We start from the raw sequence: 19,731 nt of genomic DNA, 5'->3' as shown, positions 1-19,731 counted from the left end.
CTTGCTTTCTTTTACTAAATTGTTTTTTATTCTCATGCTGCAGTCAGATCTGTATGGATGGGTCCTTCCAGCCACATGCGCTCCAAAGCGCATAGTACCTAGGATCAAGCTGTAGCATCAACATCCATACTTCTCACCCACAAAGAAATCACCAAGAAATCCCATCAATTTCAGCAAGGAGAAACTAACAGCCCTTTCTTACTACCCTCTTGCAGGATCCTCTGTCCTGCCTGCTCCCACACCTTCTACCTCCCCTGCATTAATAAGTCTGCCAATTTCTGCCTTCCACGTAGTCCCTTTTCTTCAGAAGACATTTGAAATGTGCTGAGCTTAGTCCACATAATGACTTAAAACTCTCAGGGTAACATAAGCATTTTATATAAGGATAAAAGTTTCCATATCCACATGGACATTACTAATCATAACCTTTAGCAATGCAGTACATTTCACTGTTTGGGTAATTCTTCACTTAGACACTTCTGCTTCAGTCAAGGCCACAGTTCTTCCAAGATGCATTAAGATACAACAGTACTGGCAGCAGCACACAGCCTGGGATCAAGCAGAAGGTATGGGTCACCAGGTAAGGATGAAAGGGACTTCCCTCCAAAGGGATGAAGGACTGACTTCTTTTTGCATTTTCTAATTCCCATTACTATAATAAGAGAATGTAATGGAGAAAATACAACACAAACCAAAGAATAGGGAAATTCAGTACCAGGGCAATGTTTCCATTCTTACCGCGTGCTTTTATGCCCAAGAACTACACAAAGCATTTGGTGATCAAAGACACCTACTACATTCCAACATAACGGTATAGAAACAGGAGAGGGCAACTGCCTGAACGCCATTTCCTTGCTTCATTCACTTGAAGGTACAGCACCATTACATTACTGTTGCTGCCTGCATCTAAACAAAGATAAACACATTGCTTTTAGCTTCCACTTACAGAATTCACTGGAGGGGGGCCTGGAGGGAGTGTTGACTGGAGTGGAAGCAGTTCGAGTTTTAATTCTCCGAAACACAGCCTGTCTTCGATGCCTACGGTGGGCTCGAGAACCTGCTGCTTCAGGGGTTTTCTTCCAATAGTAATAGAAGGTGATTAGTTCCCCCTGCAAATACAGAAGGAGTATGTTAGAGGGGCATGCAAATCTGACTTGTCAGCTTTTTTTCCTCCCTTTTGTTCTCTGTATGCGTGCACATGTATTTCTGTAGGCAGCTTCAAGATGTACTTCAGACAAACAAAATAATTCTTTAGCTAAGACAGAAAAAAAAATCATTATTTTTTGCTTGCTTTTGCAGGGGAGGAACAGAATAAATGCCTTCTCACTCCTCCCCAAGAAAAGAGGAGAGGTTGGGTAGTATGCGTCCAGCTGTGGGCACCGCTGGTCTCATGGTGTGGAAGGGGTTGTCCTTGCCTTGCTGTCAGCATCACGCTGCCACCCTGCAACAGCTCAGGAGGCACTGCATCCAGAGAGGTACCACCTTCCCACAGAGCTGCAAGAACAAGCGGTAACTGCTGCAAATTCTCTGGTGTTTACAGAAAGAATAAGGACCGATTCAAACAGATATTGCCATTTTGTCAACCTACATTCTGTGTACTGGCATTTTTAAATATTCCTGTTTAAGCTGAAAGTTAGAATAAAAACGTGTTCAACGAGGAGTTATAACCATAACTCAACCCTACTACAGTAAATTATGTTTTCATTTGAATATATATGCCCACATTTAAATTAATTAAGCAGTTACAAGAGTACACCTAGAGAAATGAGCGATAATTTCACAGCATAATGAATCTGGCTTACATTCAAAAACTAGAGCAGCTGCCATTCAAACTAGCGAATGTAATGCCAAACTAAAAGAACAGCATGTGGTTTTAATCTCTTCTCTTACTTTGAAACCCCATCATTTCCTGGTGACTTGTCTGCCTCTAAGGTAAAAGGTGTTGTTTCTTTCAAGTTGCAAGAGAAAAATGCAAACGTTCTAACCAGCCCCTTGAAAAATCAACATCAGAACAAACAGACCTGAATTGCCCACAAAAAGGGTTTCTTTGAACTGCATTTTATGTGATCAAATAACATAACCTCTGCCTGCTCCCTCTGTGGGGAAATCCTGCAGCCTATACTCTGGGCAGATCACTCAAGTTAACTCTGATAAAGACACACCCTTAATCGGAGCCTCAAAAAAACAATTACGGCTGTAACTAACATCTGCACCACTGAAACACTTGAAAGACAAAAGGAGGATGTTGTTCTAGACATCGACTGCTGACATTTAAGACACTTAAGAATTCTACCAATATCTAATTTAAAAAACAGAAACACCAGAAGAAGAATGCACCCACAGCTCTGATTTCTGGCAATAGACAGAATAGATGCCATTTTAATCTGCACTGCTGCAGACTGGGATAGATGCTACTGGTCTCCCATCACAGACCTGAACTGTATTCACACCAAACTGTATTCTGAGTGACACCTGGTGAGGAGGAGGAAGGAGTAAGTGGGCAAAATGAATCATTACCTACAACTGTTGCTTCTGAAACATAAAAGCCCTACACCAAAAAAAAAAAAAAAAAAAGACAACAGCAAAAACTTCCCTGAAAAGAATCTAAAACTAAAACGGGCGCAGGCTGGCAATGAGCATTCAAGCTGTATCAGACCTGGGAAGAACACAAGAGCTCCAACACCCAGCACCCTGCTCTGCCACTGCATGCTCAACTGTGCACGTTTGCTTTAGAAACCCCATGTGACTTTGAGTCCGTTAAGTGTGCTCAACATCCATCTAGCACAGCTGATTGTCAGACTGAGGATATGCCTTCTGCCAGGAGGCAGACGAAGCTCTGCAGAAAAGCTTATGCAATGCTTTTCAGAGGTAGAAAGTCTCTTGCAAATGAAGCCAGCCACGTTTTACCTATAAATTAATTTGTATCAAATCTGAGGTGTCAGCACCAAGAAGCAAGTCAGTAAATCCCACGTCTTGATGTCAGTGAATTAATGTGTCCTCTGACACGCAGCAACAGCAGAGAGCCAACCAATCTATTTTCCTCCTATCATGAAATATGAAATGGGAACCTAATTTGAGCTCTATTTACACATCGCAAACCCAACAGGTCCCATAGCATGTTTAATAAGTTATACACGTACAACATTATAAACAGAACTTAAAAAAAGAAATGGTATGTATTTATAAAAAATACTAACTTCATGAGCATAATGCTTTTCCCCCCCCACCCCCCGAGACCCTCCCAAAACTGCAGTCACAATTGCATGCAAATAAGGATGAAATCAAATACACCCTATCTACAAAGTCAGGATGTATTTAAGGATTAGAGAGTATTCTGTACTTCAAATTCATCGTCAGACTGCACAGCTACATTGCTCAGTAAAATGATGCAACTTTCTGACAAAGACTGAGAAGTAAAACTCAGAAAGAAAGCATATACAGAGAATGTTTATGTTATACATATACACATGGGTTAGACACATAGTACACCAAAAAAATTCCGCATCAGCTCTTATTGGCTGCCTGGCTATCTAATATTATGTTGTCTACCTAAGGGAGTAAATGCTGGAGTGGAGTGAGTCTGGAAGGATTAGGAATTAGGTGGCTGCATGGGTGGCAGAAGCTTGAGCACAAAGAATTAAGTCAGTAAAGCTTTGGTTCTACAAACAAGGGGCAAACCCAGCTTCCAGCTCACCACAAGTGAAGTTAAATGAACTTTAATCAAACATGCATAGTGCGTGCTGCTGAAACCCATCAGACACAAATTCAGGGAACAAAAGCTGTTGCAGAAATCAATAGCCTACTAAAACATTTAACACAGGCTAGCACTGATCAAAAGGCCCTTCTACAAAAGGCAGCCTTGCAAATTAGCTGCTGTTTTTGCTTGCAAGCAAACAGAAAAGCATAAATGCTGCTGACATGAATGGCCTGTAATGATCATTTTGTTCCTGGTGATCTCACCTCACCGCAAGGTCTCACAGTCAACACATCCTACATCTCTGTACTGTAACTGTGAACAGCGTGATGAACCAAGGCAGCCTGGTGCTTCTTCACTGGGGGAGGGCTGAGAGCAGCTGCTCTGAATCTGGTTTTCTGGGGAGCAGGTCTGCAGCCAAGGGAACAGCCCTAACCTAACCAACTGCAAATACATTGTATGTCTCCTTTGAAATTTTTTGTGCCAGGAACGAAGTATTGCTAGCAACAAACACACTGAAATTCACATAAGATAAAGCAGGCTGAACCATCCTTCACTGCACCATTATACTCATTACACTTCAGAGTGACATCCCCCTCGTTTCCAAACTTCAGAGTTAAATTAAGGAAGGAATAAGACCACTGAGGTAACTACTACCTGTGATGAGGTCTCTGGCTAACGGTGAAAGAGAAACTCAAGGCTTGCAAGCCAATTTCAGGGAGCATTGAACCTGCTGCTTGAAACAGTGAGCTTCTTTGTCACTCTCTAATTCAGTTTAATGGCCTGAAGTGCCCACACCGTCTGAAGGCAGGAGGAGACCGTCTCCTGCAATAAGCACCATCCAACTGCTTCTGTCATCCTCTTCTCTTCCCTGCACCCAATAACATGCTCCTGTTTAATCAGGCTCTGGGACAACCAATAAAACATGCATTAACCACCACTGCAAAGCCTCACAATGAAATGGTAAACTTCAGTGATGCATGGCCCAGCTCATCACCACTTGGAAGGCGACATAGCAAAATTTCATACGGCTGCACATACATGGATGACCCATAACGCATATGCAAGAAAGAAACACAAGTGTTCGGTGGAGCAGTTCCTCCATAGCACATGCAAAACCATTCTTCAGCAACATTCCCAGTCTAATGAATCAGAGCAGTCGTAAAATTCCAGATATTTGGTGGAGATACAGCCAGTACTGTGAGACAACTGTCCAGCAGGAAGGGCTTCCCTATCCAAGTCACTGCTTCTTTCACTAGAACTGTTAATGGGCTGCCTCCTGTCCCTGAAATCCACCTCATCCCTCAGACCTACAGATACTGAGGTTGCCGACACAACTGCCCATCTATACCCCTTAACAATAAATCCAGTATGTTAGAAAGTCCAAATAAAATGACCCACGTCTACTGCAACATCACCCCCAAATGAGTAGCTCCCATTCCTGTACTGTGCCTCATCCAAGAAAGATGCTACTAGTGCCCTCCCAGATCAACTCCATCAACGAACTGCTTTTTCCATCAGTGTGGGGAGAAATTCCTTTCTCTCCCAGGCTGCTTAGTTGATCATAGGAACAGCCTCACCTCCACTTGATACACCACCACCTCTCTTCTGCAAACACAACTCCTTTTTTCTATGTTAACATCGGACTAACTGTCCCAAGCAATTCATCAAACACATATAAAGCAAAATGAGATGCACCGTTCAGGCTTTTAATGCCACCTTTCATCAAGAACATCTACATTCCCGTTACTGAAGTTTCAACAAGACCAGAGGAGGTATGTTCACTAAAAACAACGGTTCAGCTCTCATCGATTGTGAAATACATCCAGAGCTCACAACTCAAACCTCCTCCTTTCTCCTGCCAAGGTCATTTCACCCTACGTAGGTACGAAGTACAAAAAGTCATGTTTCATCTCCTTTTAGCTCTGTTCTAGGGATTATTGTTAAAGAGAAAGAAATGGTTCAGATCCATTCCCACAGGACGATGCGGCAGCGAGATTTTCTCCGCAGTTCAGCTCTGGAGGCCGAGCTGACCCAAGAATTCAAGTGCCCAAGAGCCCATGACCTCTCTAACCCAGCACTCCTGCCTGCACTGCACAGGCCACCTGCATTTACTAGGAGATTACTTCCTCGGCACCCTTCTCTTAACTTTCCCTCCATTTTCACCCACTGCTATTGCTCACATTATTTTTGCTCTCCAAGCTACATCATGAAACACCAAGGCAGGCCTTACCGATTCTTCCATACCCTCAACCAACTAACATGAGCACCAGTACTAGCGCATGCCCTGGCTGCTCACTTATTATCAGTGGGTTTCATATGTAAAATACACAATCCAAGCTGTGCCCCGGGTTTGTGTTTAGTCCTGCCTTAGGTAAACGAAGGATTAACACTGTGTATGCATTTCTGGATTTGAGAGGTTTTGACAGCCCTGCTGCAGCAGACACTGCTCCTATGGAAGCTTGAGCGCATTAACTTACCTTCATGTATCTGTTAGGGTATAACAGAGTGAGCAAACATAATAATTGCTATTTAATTTCCCCAGAGCCTAGCTCTGCCAGGAAAAAAAAAATGTGGGGGAGGGGAAAAGCTTTACAGTAATTAAACAGGAAAGATAAATGACAATGCTCTTCAATGACTATAAAGTAGTCATGGCAGACCAGAGGGGAACAGATTGTCCAGCTGCGGCCTTAATGAATTCACAATCTTTCTGGAATGCATCAAGATTTTATTAAATCAACTCAGTTTAGCTAATACTCCCTATTACTGACGTCTTGTGGTAAAAACACCGTCTCCAGCGCCTCCCTCCTTCACTGAATCCCCTGGCTTTAACAGTCTCCGTTACAACATCTGCTCAAATGTCTGCATGCTAAGGGGTGTATCAAGAAAATAAACTACACATGCACAGTTTCATACAGTGGGATCTTTATAGTACACACCTTCAGTACAGACCAGTGTATCGCTGTCATCTCCAGGTTGCTTCCTTAAACTTTACAGAACAACCCACAATACTGGCATACACTGTTGGACTGGGAAGCAAAAACGAAGGTATCAGTCCCTTTCATCATGCACATCTCCACAACCAAAAGTTGATAATAAAAGAGGCGCAAATGGTTGCAGATAGGCTAGCACAATCAGCCAACAAATCCCCAACTCCTGAACAGCACAGCTTACCCCATCAAGTTAGAAACGGGACAGAGCGGAGAGCACTGCACGACTATTTCTTGTTATGACCACCTATATCCAGACAGACAAAATTTGGAACTCTTACCTTGGTGTGAACAAGCTGAAGTGCTGAAAAAAATGCAGCAGGGAAGAGAAAGAGCAGCAGCTGTGTGCAGCTCAGAAGAGTTGAGCCCAGGCATTTTTACAATTTTAAACTTGGTCTACATGCCTCTTGCCAACTATGACAAATAGGTCTGCACATGCTCTAATTAAGCAGTAAATCTCAGCAGCTTGTTCAGTAGCACTGATTAATGTCCACCTTGGGTGCACAGGAATACTACACAATCTAAAACATTATTGAAATTTTAGGACAGGTTTTTAAAACCCAAGCAATATTGTTCTAACACTATAAAAAACACATTAAAATTTGTGGGATGCTCTCTAAGGAATATCCTGTAGGTCTCTCAGTTCTCTAGCGTATTTTAAAAGTACAGGCATTTTATCTAGCAGTTCCTCTAGTCATTTATTACCTTTTGGGTGGCAATACAGCCCTCTCTCCCTGGTCTCTGCTAAGAACTCTGCCTACAAATTTAGGAGAAGACTGGCAATCTTAATACTCCATTTCTTTGTTCTGCCAACAGGAAGGTAAACTAGCTGGTTTCATTTTTTATTTGAAACTCCTGGCAAAACAGGCTGGCCAAGTGGGAATCAAAAGAGGAGGCAGGTATGTAAGAAACCCAGGCTAACTCCTTGCTTTTTTATGCTGTCAATTTACCTCCAATACAGGAACAGCCACAGAATTTCCTGGGAACCCAGCCGAGGCTCCATCTGTATTTTCCAGATTTCATTTTGTTGTGGAAAAAAACTGAAATCAGATACAGCTTTATGCTTTCCAATTGTTTCTGCTAAATAAGCACTGCTACCCTGCTTTGTCCTCTACAGACCAGAAGGAGAGCGAGCTTCTATCTCCTACAAGTTATGCTTTTGTTTTGACAGATGACACAGGCCTGTGATACAACAGGTCATTAGAGAACCGTGTCACTCTTGATTGTGATGAAACAAGTTTGGAACCTGAAGAGTTCACTCCGGTGTTCCTCAGGTAGTGAAGAGATTAAAAGAAACTCATTTTTCATGTTACCTGAACACAGAGATCTGCATTTTCCCTCCTTGACAAATAATTAAAAATAAATTTTAAAAAAATCAACATAACAGGTTGATTGCAAATGAAACCCAACTCTTACAATTAAATTATGCATGGGAACTGCAAGTGGCAAGAGACACGAAGAGTAATGGAATCACTGCTAGAAAAGATTGAGTGAACAGGGAAAGCAAAGCAAGGAGAGAAAAAAGGAAAGACATATACAAGATGGGATGTAAATAATCTCTCCTTTGAAACAAATGATTATCTGCAGTAACACTCAGCCATTATACAGCATCTTCCATTTGATGACGAAGCATCCATAAATCTCAGCACATCCTTTAAGTTTTATAGCATATAGAAACAAAGAGGCAGAATATTTATAAATTGGCCAAGATTAATCCTGTGTGAGAAGTACAACTGCACTGATTAACCTCAAACTATGTTAACAGCTTCACCAGTGACAGCCGGGCTCTAAAATTCCTTCATAATTCAAAACCAGGTGTACTGGATTGGCTGATCCATCCTTATTAAGCACAGTACTGGCTGAGTGTTCCTCGACAGTTCAGCTTTCCTTTTGCCCTCAATACAAGCTGCTTCTTTTTATTTTTTCTCCTCTCTTTCTCAGTTGGATATTCTTGTTTCATTCCTACTGCTCAACTGTATGGTTTTAGTAAACCACAGAGAAATCTAAATGTTATTGTCCGTAGCCTGAAAAAAACCCACCAATAACATGTCTCTGTGCCACATCTAACTCACAGCTTCCATGTAGTTAATTTGCTAACCTTTTCCAGTGTTTGTAATTAAGGTTGCATATACTGGTAGGAAATGAGATAACTAGCGTATTATGGAACTTAGCCTCACTATCTGTTCTACATGAACAAATATAGGTTGGGCATTTTTAGGGATTTAAGCACCAGCTTTAACAGTTCTACAAAACCAAATGCATAGCACACCAGTGCATTGTTTTAAGTCTCAGCCAGTTAAAAGCTGCTGACCCTCTCTCCAGCTGTATGTCATGCCAGAACAAAAAGAAAGCTTTTATATAATTAAGGCTTCTTTCTCCAGAGAATCCTCTTCGTTAATCAACGGCGTTCCTAATCCCCATAGGAACTCACAGCCTGTTGGCTGCATCCACTAATAATTATTATTGCCTATCTCTAAGTGTCAGTTACAGTTCTCCAAGACTGCGTAACCACTGCTGGTGTCACCAGGTAGACTCCACAGGGATCTGTGGCGCTTGATCAATTGAGAGGTTATCAAAATAGTGAAAGTTAAGAGAACCTGCTTGCCTCCTACACATTAGTTGAGGATTTATCTTCTACTCAGCTCCCCTTTGCAACTTCTACTATCAAAATTTCTGAGGTTAGAAAATCCTGATTTGGTTGACCACTTTTAACTTGAATCATTTACATTTTCTGCCCTCTCCTCCCCCAAGCTTATTCTCTACCTCATCTTCCCACACACCTCTGCCAGCCTCTGCTCAAGCACAGCTGCCCCATCTGCAGCAACGAGGGGTCTCTCACCACAGCAAAGCCCAATACTTTAGCACTGCTGTGATGTTTTCTCCTGGCACAGAGTACCAAAGGCTTCATGCAGACAGAGCCTGCCGAATGTAATTTAGCCCCTGTGGAGCCAGAGCATCTCTCTTCCTACTGAGGCTCAGGCTGGCATACATTGCAGGTTCCTCCCAACCCACTGTTCAACATCCATTTGTTCTCCCTAGCAAATGCAAATCTTCAGCCTCTTCTCCTTTTTCATTTACACGTTGATGCCCAAAGCGCTGTCTGTGACAAAACGCACATGGGCCATGTGAATTACACACAAAGTAATTCTGAAAAGCAGAGGTGAAATACTTTTGCAAGAATGGGAGAAGTTCATATGTTCTTGAGCCAGTAATTCTTTCCTTCCATTTTAAAACCCACATCAGAGTCCTGGGGTTCACAGCTATTTCACGGAACATCTTTCACTGCCAGTCTCTTGTTAACTCGACGTCCTCAATATTGGAGCTCACACACCAGGACAAAAAGGAGTGGGATAAATACCCAGATAAATTAAATGCAATTCAGAAAAGCTTTCAGAGCAGAGCTCGCTGTAGTCTGCACTGCATCATGTCTCTCCCCCTTCACGTGCACTTCTCCATCAATGTGGCTGATACCGAGAATTTAGCAGCACAATACAAGGAATAGGATTTTCTCAATGAAGGTGCCAAGCACCAAAACATTACCCCTTTAACTGCACTTTCTTTTTGCACCAGTTCAGTAATTAAACTTCTTGGTTGCATACTGCTAGACTTCAAGTGTGGGACAAAAAAACCCACAGCACATTTTCACTGCTGCTGGCTACACAACAATGGTATCTTCTCAATGGCTGTAACACATCACCTTTTTCACTACTTAAAGCAAAGGTATCAGTGGTGGTTCACATGGGTGTGTGTATGAGAGAAGCCAGCCATAAAGCAGTTAAAAACTACCACTCGATCCCATAAACATTTTTCCATTTTTCTATTCTTCTACCCTTCATTACATGCAGTCTTCTTAACTCTGCACATCCTCAGAGCGACAGCTGTCAGGGTCACCCTACAAAATATACATTGGCAATGTTACATTTAATGACTGGAGCGAGAAGAAAAATGAAGGATGGGAGGAGTCGAATACCACAGGATGTTTTAAAGGGATCATCAGTTATATCTACGTATTTCCTGAGGTGATAATTAAATGACAGTGACTGAGGGAAAATCCATTTTTGAGCTTGGGAAAGGACTGTTAAGAAAAAAATGTTTTTGTACTGGCAGCATGTAATGGCTACCAGAAAATGAAAACAGTTCCTTCAACCACAGCAGTTCCTCTATTTTATGAATTTTACACAGGCATAGGGGCTGAGAAGTCTATCAAGTACAATCATCTGTTCAAACAAATCAAAAAGTATTGACAGACTTCGGTGATTTCACCCCCAACTAGACTACCTTCTGTTGTGGTCCGCATGTCAACTTCAATTAATGTAAATGAAAGACTAATCTGTGTATGTGCATGCGCGTGCAGAAAGTGACATTCCAGACACAGGGACAGCAGCATTTTCTACTTTCATAATATTGGTTCAAACAAAGTATTAAAAATTCAATTCTGCTGTTCAGCAGGGAACTTAATCCTCCTGCATTTCAGTAAGTTATGCATCTGCTAACTTGTTTTCTAATTCTGCACGACTGAAATTAGGCTTGCAATTACTAAAAAAGTTTTACTACCTTACAAATATTTTTATTATTGCACTGTAACAACTTTACAAACAAAGTCAAACTATACTTACCAAAACATTTCTCATGTTATAACTGTTAGCTTTAATTGTTCTGTTAGTTGACTACTTCACAGCAATAATGCTAGTTGGTATTCAAAACAAGTCACTTCCAGTTAACTGTCACTTAGCATCAATACTCTGCATTACTGCAACGCTCCACTGGATGCCTCAGGCTCACTGGAGTGACACCAACTTGTAGCTGAAGAGACGACTGAAAAATACTGACTTTGAGCTCATCAGAATTAGAAAGGTTTTCTCTCACTAGACTATTGGGGAGAGGCAATAAAATAACCCACACACATTCACACTCTGCACTAGCTACATCAGACAACCATTCCATAGCTCTGCAAATTCCCCTTCTGTTCAGCTGGAAATTTACACAGGAATAAGATGGATGACATTTTACTGTTCTGAAAAGATTATTTCAAATGCTTAGGTGCTTATCTCTTGCAATGCAAGTTCCTAGCTCAACTTACCTGAGAAGACACTGCAGTCTCTAACACTTAACAAAGAAGTTTCCAGCCGTCTTTCAAATTCCAGTTTTAAAGCCATCAACTAGCTCATGTGTGGGCAAGCATTTCAGGTCAAACACACTGCACGATTCAACACTTCTGGGGCACCCTGGATGGTCTGGAAGAAAGTTCCAATCCCCAAGCCACTGCAGTTTCTCTGTAATGGTCAAATGTGTAAATCCTATGACCGTTTATGGGCCAAGGACTGCCTTCTTGTTATTTAAGCTGGTACTTCTGTCCGTTGCCTTGTGTGACATTGTCTCATGCCTTCCTGGGTTAAGTTAGAATATATTACTTTACCAGGTTTCAAAACAAATCTGATTCTTGCCATATTCTATTACTGGGACCTGATGTCATTCTCAACAGGAGTTTGTTCCCATGACGTCAGAAATGTCGTGTGTGTCGTCTGTTCAGCTGTGTCACACCCCGTCCCCCCAGTTCCTTTGCAGAGCAGGCTTTTGTCTCTAAGTTAAGAACACATCACTTGCACTGTGTTCTGAAGTCCTAGCCCCATCTCTCTCCTGGGCAAGCAGTAATCACTGAGAAGATAACATACCACAAAAATACTGAAATAAAGAAGCAAATGAAAAATCCTGAAAGTTTGATCAGATTTTCCTGTTTTAACAGGGCAAAGAGCTAAAAGGTAGAGTACAGTATTAGCCATCTGTTCCTCAAATGTCACATTCTGTAACTGGTTTTATTAAATTTACAGAAATAAGAACTGAAGGTCCACTTAGTTCTGAGACCAGCAATGCAGCTTTGCCACTAGCAGCACCGTTTCAGACTGCTGATGTGTTTGCACACTGACCTGCATTCCACATTCCAATTTAACAGATGTTTTAAGTTTTCCAAACACATCTGTGATGAATCACACAAAGTCTGGCTTGTCAAATGTATGCATTACCCTCCCTGACACACAGCTTCCCCATGACCTATAGGGGAGCCGTTGAGTTTTACTAGTTTATTATAATAAAATAACGTTAAAACAACCGCATTCAGAAAATACTGAAAATTAACACAGGAGGCAATAAACCTCATAAACTAATCCTCACTGCTAATAAGGGAAGTGAGGATGCAATCACCTGGAAACAGAAACATTTTCCATCCCTTTTTTATTGCACCTACCCTCTCAACAGGTTATCTCATAACAAGAACTATCAAACCCCTGATTCCATGCTGAAGACAGCTACAACTTGACCCCTTAGTAAAAATTTCTACCGCAAGACATCCAACACCTGAACCAGCCAGACGGAGGAATAAAGCCATCCATTTTACACCTAGGAAGTATCGAGTAATCTTATACAAACCACCAGTTTTATCACTGAAAACTTCTATTCACATACTACACAAACACAGGTTTGAGGACGATGGGTTCCTGCTCTAGTATTCAGCCTGAGTTATGCCGAATAAGCATTAATCTTGGGAACAATCACTCTTGGACAGACATCACTGTCATTAAGCCCCAATTTTAAACAGACTTAGTTTCTCTCAGATCTGATCCCTGAACAGCTGTTTTCCTTTTACTGCTCCCCAAGAACATTTCCCTAAATCACTAGATTTTTCTAGATTAAGTCTGGAGGGTTGAGGGGTACTTCAGTGTTTTCCTGTTTACCAAAGCATCATACGAAAAGAGGAATATTGAAGGAGGACATCCCCCCCAGCCCCAAAACCACAGAAGAACTGCCATGTAAACTGCTTATTCCTCAGTTATTGTTGCTTCCCTCCAGTCTCAAATTCTTTCTGCAGGAAAAAATCCTTCGCAAGCAAAACGTAAAGACAATGGTTAAGAGTTGTAAAGCGGCATTAGAAAGACGAGTTCATTGTAGCTAACTATAATACCTATACAGTGAGCTCAGAAGTGAAAGAAACCGCTCATTCTTTATGGTTCTGTTCTACCCTGGTGTCTCCACCAAGCATTAATCCTAGCTACTCCCTCAGAAAGTGAATTTTGATCCCCACTTCACAATTAGGGATAATAAAAAAAGGAGCTGGTAATTAGGGGCACGACAGAGGGCTCTGACTCCTGAGGTCTTGCAAATCATACCATAGCGAGTTTTTAGAGATGGAATTGGGCTGCTGCCATTAATCCTGTCCCCCTCTGCACATGGCCCACATCCACAGCAGGGGTGTCAGGACAGGCGATATCACTTCTGCAGCTACTTTTACAAAGTGTGCTAACTTAAAATATCATTGATTTCAGTTTACACTGTCCATTGCAATGAAACAGCGTGCTCATTTTTACCTTTCTACACTACAGGGATACTAACTTCTGACAGAAGTACCATGTAAGCAGGAGAGAAAAGAAGTATAATGCATCAAGGAAGTTAAGGCAATAGTATTTTTCATCAACCCAAAACTCAACTGCCACTCAGAACCAGAGATCTCAGAGGCAGGAGTAAGACCTAAGAACTAGCTCTGATTCACAGCCTGAGGCAACCTAACCTTCTAATAGTCATTTTCCACAAGACGGGCAAATTCCACATTCTGACCCACCGGATGACGTACGGCAGCTGCAGCATTAGAAAAGGCATCTTAATCTATCTGGCTCTGCACAAAATCTATTTTACAGAATCACAGCTCCGCATGAAGCTGGCCACCAGGGAGACAGAAGAGCCATTAAAGCAAAAGGGCAGTATTGGCAAAAGAACAAATGCCTATAGACCTTATGAGGTTTTTATGAAGTTTGATCCATTCATGAAAGGGATTTGAGAGATCGTTGCCTGACAACAGAACTTCAGATTCGGCAATCCCCTCAGGCCTGTTATGGCCCTGTACTCTTATGCCAGAGGAAAAAGTAGTACAGACCCCAGGAAACCTGTCAAGCAAGGGCACTGACCTGTCACACAGCCAGCCTGCTGCTTACCTAACATCTTCTTTACAGCAGTCTGACAAGCTTATTCTAGAGCTGCCTTTCTGCTTCCCTGAAACACTCCTCTATACATTTCACTACCCAAGAAAAGCTCAATTCCCTCACGTAAACGAAGTCAGGTTTATGTCCCTCTTCATGGGTACTCAGCCTGTATTGTCTCTACCTGCCTTCCCGAGCTCTTTTCCAAGTTAGAGATTGAGACAGTTTCTGACTGAAAGGAATAAAATGTCATTTTTACCCAGTCAGCAATCTTCTGAAGAAGATGATGAAGACTGTTTCATTGTACTGCTTTATTAGGCATGCAACATGACATACCAAATTTCCACAAATGATGCCTGATGGCACCCGCCACACCATACACTTAGCCTTGACTCGCCTTCTTGACCACCCAGCCCTCCACTGCATAGATCCGTTTCTCATTACCAGTTTATAAACGCCAAAGAGTCTCATTCCAGTTGCATCAATAAGAGCTCAGAATTTACTATTACAGTTAGACTATGCTAGTATCCTTGGAAACACAGAGACTGATCAGGTATTCCAAATGCACAGAGTATTACACCATTTATTCCCTACTACCATGTCTAACAGTCACAGCATGTTGATGTCTACCACCAGGCAGCATGAATGACCATTTTAATTAGTGGCTTGTATTCAACACAGCCGTCAAGGTGTCAGAAACTAAAAGAGAACCACTTAAAATTGAGAACTTCAACAAGAAAAAAGAGGTTGCATCAATACTTGTTGGCTCCCTTTCAGAAAAAGGATGCCTCTTAAACGGATACTCCTTTACAAACTGGTAAGCTGTTGCCACAACGTTTCTGAAATTGTTGGAATATGAATCTTCATACACTTACCACAAAGCAACCTATACGCTCCACTATCTGCAAACAAAACTACTCACAGGAGCATCCTGCACTTATAACAAGACACTTCCATCCCTACTAGCCACCAAAAATCCCTGCTGCATTTTTTCCTTAAACTTTTTTCTGGCATCATCTACTTTCTTCAACTGCTTCCTAACGGTGACAGCAGGTTTGTAAAGCAATGGCACTAACAAATCAGCCCTCATTACATGCGGTTTTTAACTACAGTGGTGCCACACAGGAGGCTCTACTTGAAGATGTAAGTTAGCATTTCCATCACATATCTGAAAAGGCATTACACAAAGAATTTAAACACACCACTGGGGGTGGGGGAGGTGTGTAGGGAGGGAATCAAGGTGGTAGTAGCAAGCAGAACTGCAACTGTAAACTTAACCTGGTTTTACTGTTAAGTACACACTTTAGACTGAAATTATAGAGTCAGCTAGGGCTTCCAGCCTTACCTTTGTGTGCAACAGTACTTTCATTTCTAGTGTTCACCTACAATACCAGTAGTATTATGTGAGCCTAAATCCCAGTGAAGGAAAAACTAGTGATTTACTGTATGGAAAACCCCATTAACTAGAAGCGTGTACATGCTGAGTTAAAGAATTTGCTCCCCTGAAAAAAACTAAGAACAGATTTCTCCCCATGCAAACCAACTGACCAGCCTGTGGCTCTAGACATAGCAACATGAGCTTTCATCCATTATTAAGTTGCATTACATTTTGGAATTGGTTCACTACAGCAAAATATTATGCTATAAATAAATTCTTCAGAGAGATGCAGAGACCCAGTGGCAGAGTTCAGAGCTGAAAAAAGCTTGAGATGCATGTTCAGTGTGATGATTTCACCGCCACTTGTAAGCTTGAAAACTGGAATGCCAAAAGTCTGTTTGGTGGGGGGGCATTCTCATTTTTCCATCTAACTGTGGAAGATTTCCATTTGCAAAACAAGATCAGCATTTAACACAGTGCTTGGGCTCAGGGCCTAGTTCAGCAATCAACCACATCTAGTTCTTAAGTTAACATTTCTCGTAGACACTGAATACTTGTAGCTTTTGTAAAGGGTTTCCCAGTATTCTACCCTGTCTCATCAAACTTGTAGTAAAAAATGCCAGCTTAAAGACCACATTGATATCACATGACAAATTATTCTGGGAATCCACCAGCTCCTATCTTTTTCCTTTCTCTGTCCACCCCAGTCCTTATAAAGCCTCTCCTCCAATCAAGATTTGGACTCATGTCTCTAGATCTTACGTGGTTTAATCTCCACAGCACCTCTACAGACCAGTCTGAGATACTATCCCATTTTACAGAACCTGGTGAGAGACTAGTCAAGCCAGAAGAGAAGGCCAAAAGAACAAGGAGATCATCAGTTTTCTCTTTACAAGACTAACCTCACGGTCAAATCATCCTTCCTAGTTTTCTGGGCCTCTCCCTAAGACTTTTTCTTCCTCCCTCCAATCCGTCTAGAATCTGAAAGGGTAGAAATTCATGGATGGAGCAGCAGCCGAAGATACAAGACACAAAGACCCCTGCAATTCTTCCTGGAAGGGTCTAGGTGACGAGTGAATGAAGATAAGGAGATGGTATTCTGCCTGTTTACGTACCGTGTTGTAATATGCTGCTCCTGTCAACTCCTCAAAAATACAAGATCAAAGGAACATGTCGAAGAAAAATCTCATTGGTCTGGTATTACAGAATTTATTGTCTGGGCAAGGTAGATGGGTAGTATTTTCCAGGGAAAGCGAAACACAACACTGCTTGATGCAGGCAAACTTTCTGGTCTAAGTACTCCGGCATCCAAAAGGAGTGAAGGCACCTGGGATAAAGTGATGATCTTACATAAAATTTGGTTTAATTTAGAGTAACCCTAACTTGCTAAGACAGAACACAATTTCAGCCAGTGCAAGCATGGGAGTGTGTGTGTGTGTGTGTCTGCGTAAATTTATATATACCTACTTCAGACCATCACATTCTTTAGACTACCATGTCCGAAGCATTTTGCTTCCCAGCTTTAAAAAGAAATGTCTCATCACTATCATCATAAAAACATTACTCTTATATCCAAACTAAATCTACCCTCTTTCAGTTTAAAACTGTTGCCCTTGTCCTGTCACTACAGGCCCTGGCAAAAAAGTCTTCCTTTCCATCTTTATACGTTGAGAGACCACTATAAGGTCTCCCCAGAGCCTTTTCTTCTCCAGGAACTCTCTCCAGCCTGTCTTCGTAGGAGAGGTGCTCCAGCCCTCAGATCATTTTCATGGCCCTCCTCTGGATCCACTCTAAATGGTCCATGTCTGTCATGTAGTGCGGACTCCAGAGCTGGATACCATACTCCAGGTAGGGTGTCATGAGAGCACAGCAGAGGGGGAGATGTGCCTCTCCCAGCCTAGTGGCCACCCTTTACACACTGGTTTTGAGCACCTTGGGTATCGTTCTGTAAATAATTCTAGTAATTCTCCTATTTTATCCCCTCAAACTATTCAAGCAACACCATTAAGATGTATGGCTTGCTTCTGGTTCATCCTTGCAGGTATTGCTTATAACGTAACTGAATAATTTCAATTTATTTGTATGCTTTTATTGCTTAGGCCTCACTTGTGAAATTCACAGTCTGCGATTCAGCCCATTCCTATATGCATGCAAGGACAGCTATGATTCCCCAGGTCTACACATTGCTGTAATTAGCTGCTACTAAGGTAGCAGGACAAAAAGTGACATCTTCAGGTGGGAATAAAACAAAAGCAGCAAATTAAGACAAATAAAGACGTTTTCATGTGAATGGTACTAATGATAAAAACAAGAGAGAAAATGCAGAAAATGATGCACTAAAAAATGTACTGAATTTTTCTACAGCAGTATTTTTCACAACAGTGTTACCTCTCTCAAAAATGTTTCACGAGTTTCATACACACACATACAAGAGTCCAAACAAACACCTGACATGCAACTCTGGCAAGTAAGAATTTCTACATCACTTATTTTATACCATGTAAAACTATCATCAACAGCTCAGTGTCCCGAGAATACCAAGCTGTAAGCAGCAGGCAACCACTACACACTCATGCCTCCAACGCAGGAAAGGGACTTCCAATAGGCAAGATATGCAATTCTTCACTTTCAACTCACTGGTTCAAATTCAGTCTGAAGCATTAGTGACATAAGAGCTGAACAGCTGGCAGCACTGCCCTGACACAAACACATGTCTCGGGGCATCAGAATATTTGAAGGAGTTCAGGAATATAAATCCACTCCTACCTTTCTGTATATAAGACACAGAAAAAACAGAGAAAACCAATGAGCAACTCACCAGAACTTTGTGTAAAACCTAATTGCTCCGAGGTGCCTCCGTTTCCTGAACTGGCCTCTCTTCAGAGCAATAAAGATGAAAGCAACACTGCAACACTTCAAAAACAGGTAAACTGTGATCTAAAGCTAGAGAAATACTAATGCATTAACACAGTAGAAATGAGGGAGCGGAGGTGAAGGAACAGCATTTGCAAATTCCACACTCTTCAGAAAAGCTTATCTTTACAAAAGAAAGCCTACAAACACCCACGCTCAAACATAAAAATGACCCCTTAATGCTGTTAATAAGCAGCACTGGACAGTCAATTAAGTTAAACATCAAAAGCAGGCCATGTGAAGAACTACTGCATCTCCCGGTTCCTCTACCCCAACCCCCTTCTTGGCCATGCTTTCTCCTGCAGAAATTCTACAAACCCTGAAACTATCGATCCTTTCTGTCAACACAGAACAGGTACCACAGCTGCACGCACCCCGTCCCATGCAGCTGACGGCATCTCTTGGCCCAATACCCCCACTCCAGAGCTTCTCCCTTTTAGTAGCTTGAACTATCATCTGAAACAAAATATTTATAAAATGCACCAGCACAGCAGCCCATCAAAAAAGGATGAGCAAGCAGTAAGGAATTATGTTCAACTTTTGTTAAGCCAGCACCAGAGCATCTGCTGTAAGGCTATGGTGGAAGTGTTTCTATCAGCTCACCCATCTTGTCTGGAAAATCATAAACCCTGGAGGGATGTTTGCTGTTAAAATTTTCGACCATTTCCAAAACAGCTTTCTGACTAATACAAGCGACACAGAATAATGCTGCTGTTATGAAAATCACATAACATTTTAACAGTTGTTCTCAAGGATTTCTATTTCACAAGGACCCATACAACAATTTCCAAT

The 19,731-nt window shown here is 41.8% G+C and overlaps 1 protein-coding gene across 8 annotated transcripts in view; it reads right to left on the bottom strand.

Annotated features, from left to right (window-relative positions):
• The window catches only part of RERE (arginine-glutamic acid dipeptide repeats), a 254,066-nt gene that overhangs the window by 17,384 nt on the left and 216,951 nt on the right, over positions 1-19,731 (bottom strand). For 7 of the 8 annotated variants that reach the window (XM_055799961.1, XM_055799956.1, XM_055799960.1 and 4 more), the window contains one exon: positions 947-1,109. The exons of the other annotated variant lie outside the window; for it this stretch is intronic. In XM_055799961.1, the coding sequence (XP_055655936.1) occupies positions 947-1,109 (163 nt within the window). The remainder of the gene's footprint in view (positions 1-946; positions 1,110-19,731) is intronic. 8 annotated transcript variants of the gene reach the window in all.

Source organism: Falco peregrinus, chromosome 3, assembly GCF_023634155.1.
Source record: "Falco peregrinus isolate bFalPer1 chromosome 3, bFalPer1.pri, whole genome shotgun sequence".
NCBI classification, from domain to species: Eukaryota; Metazoa; Chordata; class Aves; order Falconiformes; family Falconidae; genus Falco; species Falco peregrinus.
This window is presented reverse-complemented; position numbering and strand designations above follow the sequence as displayed.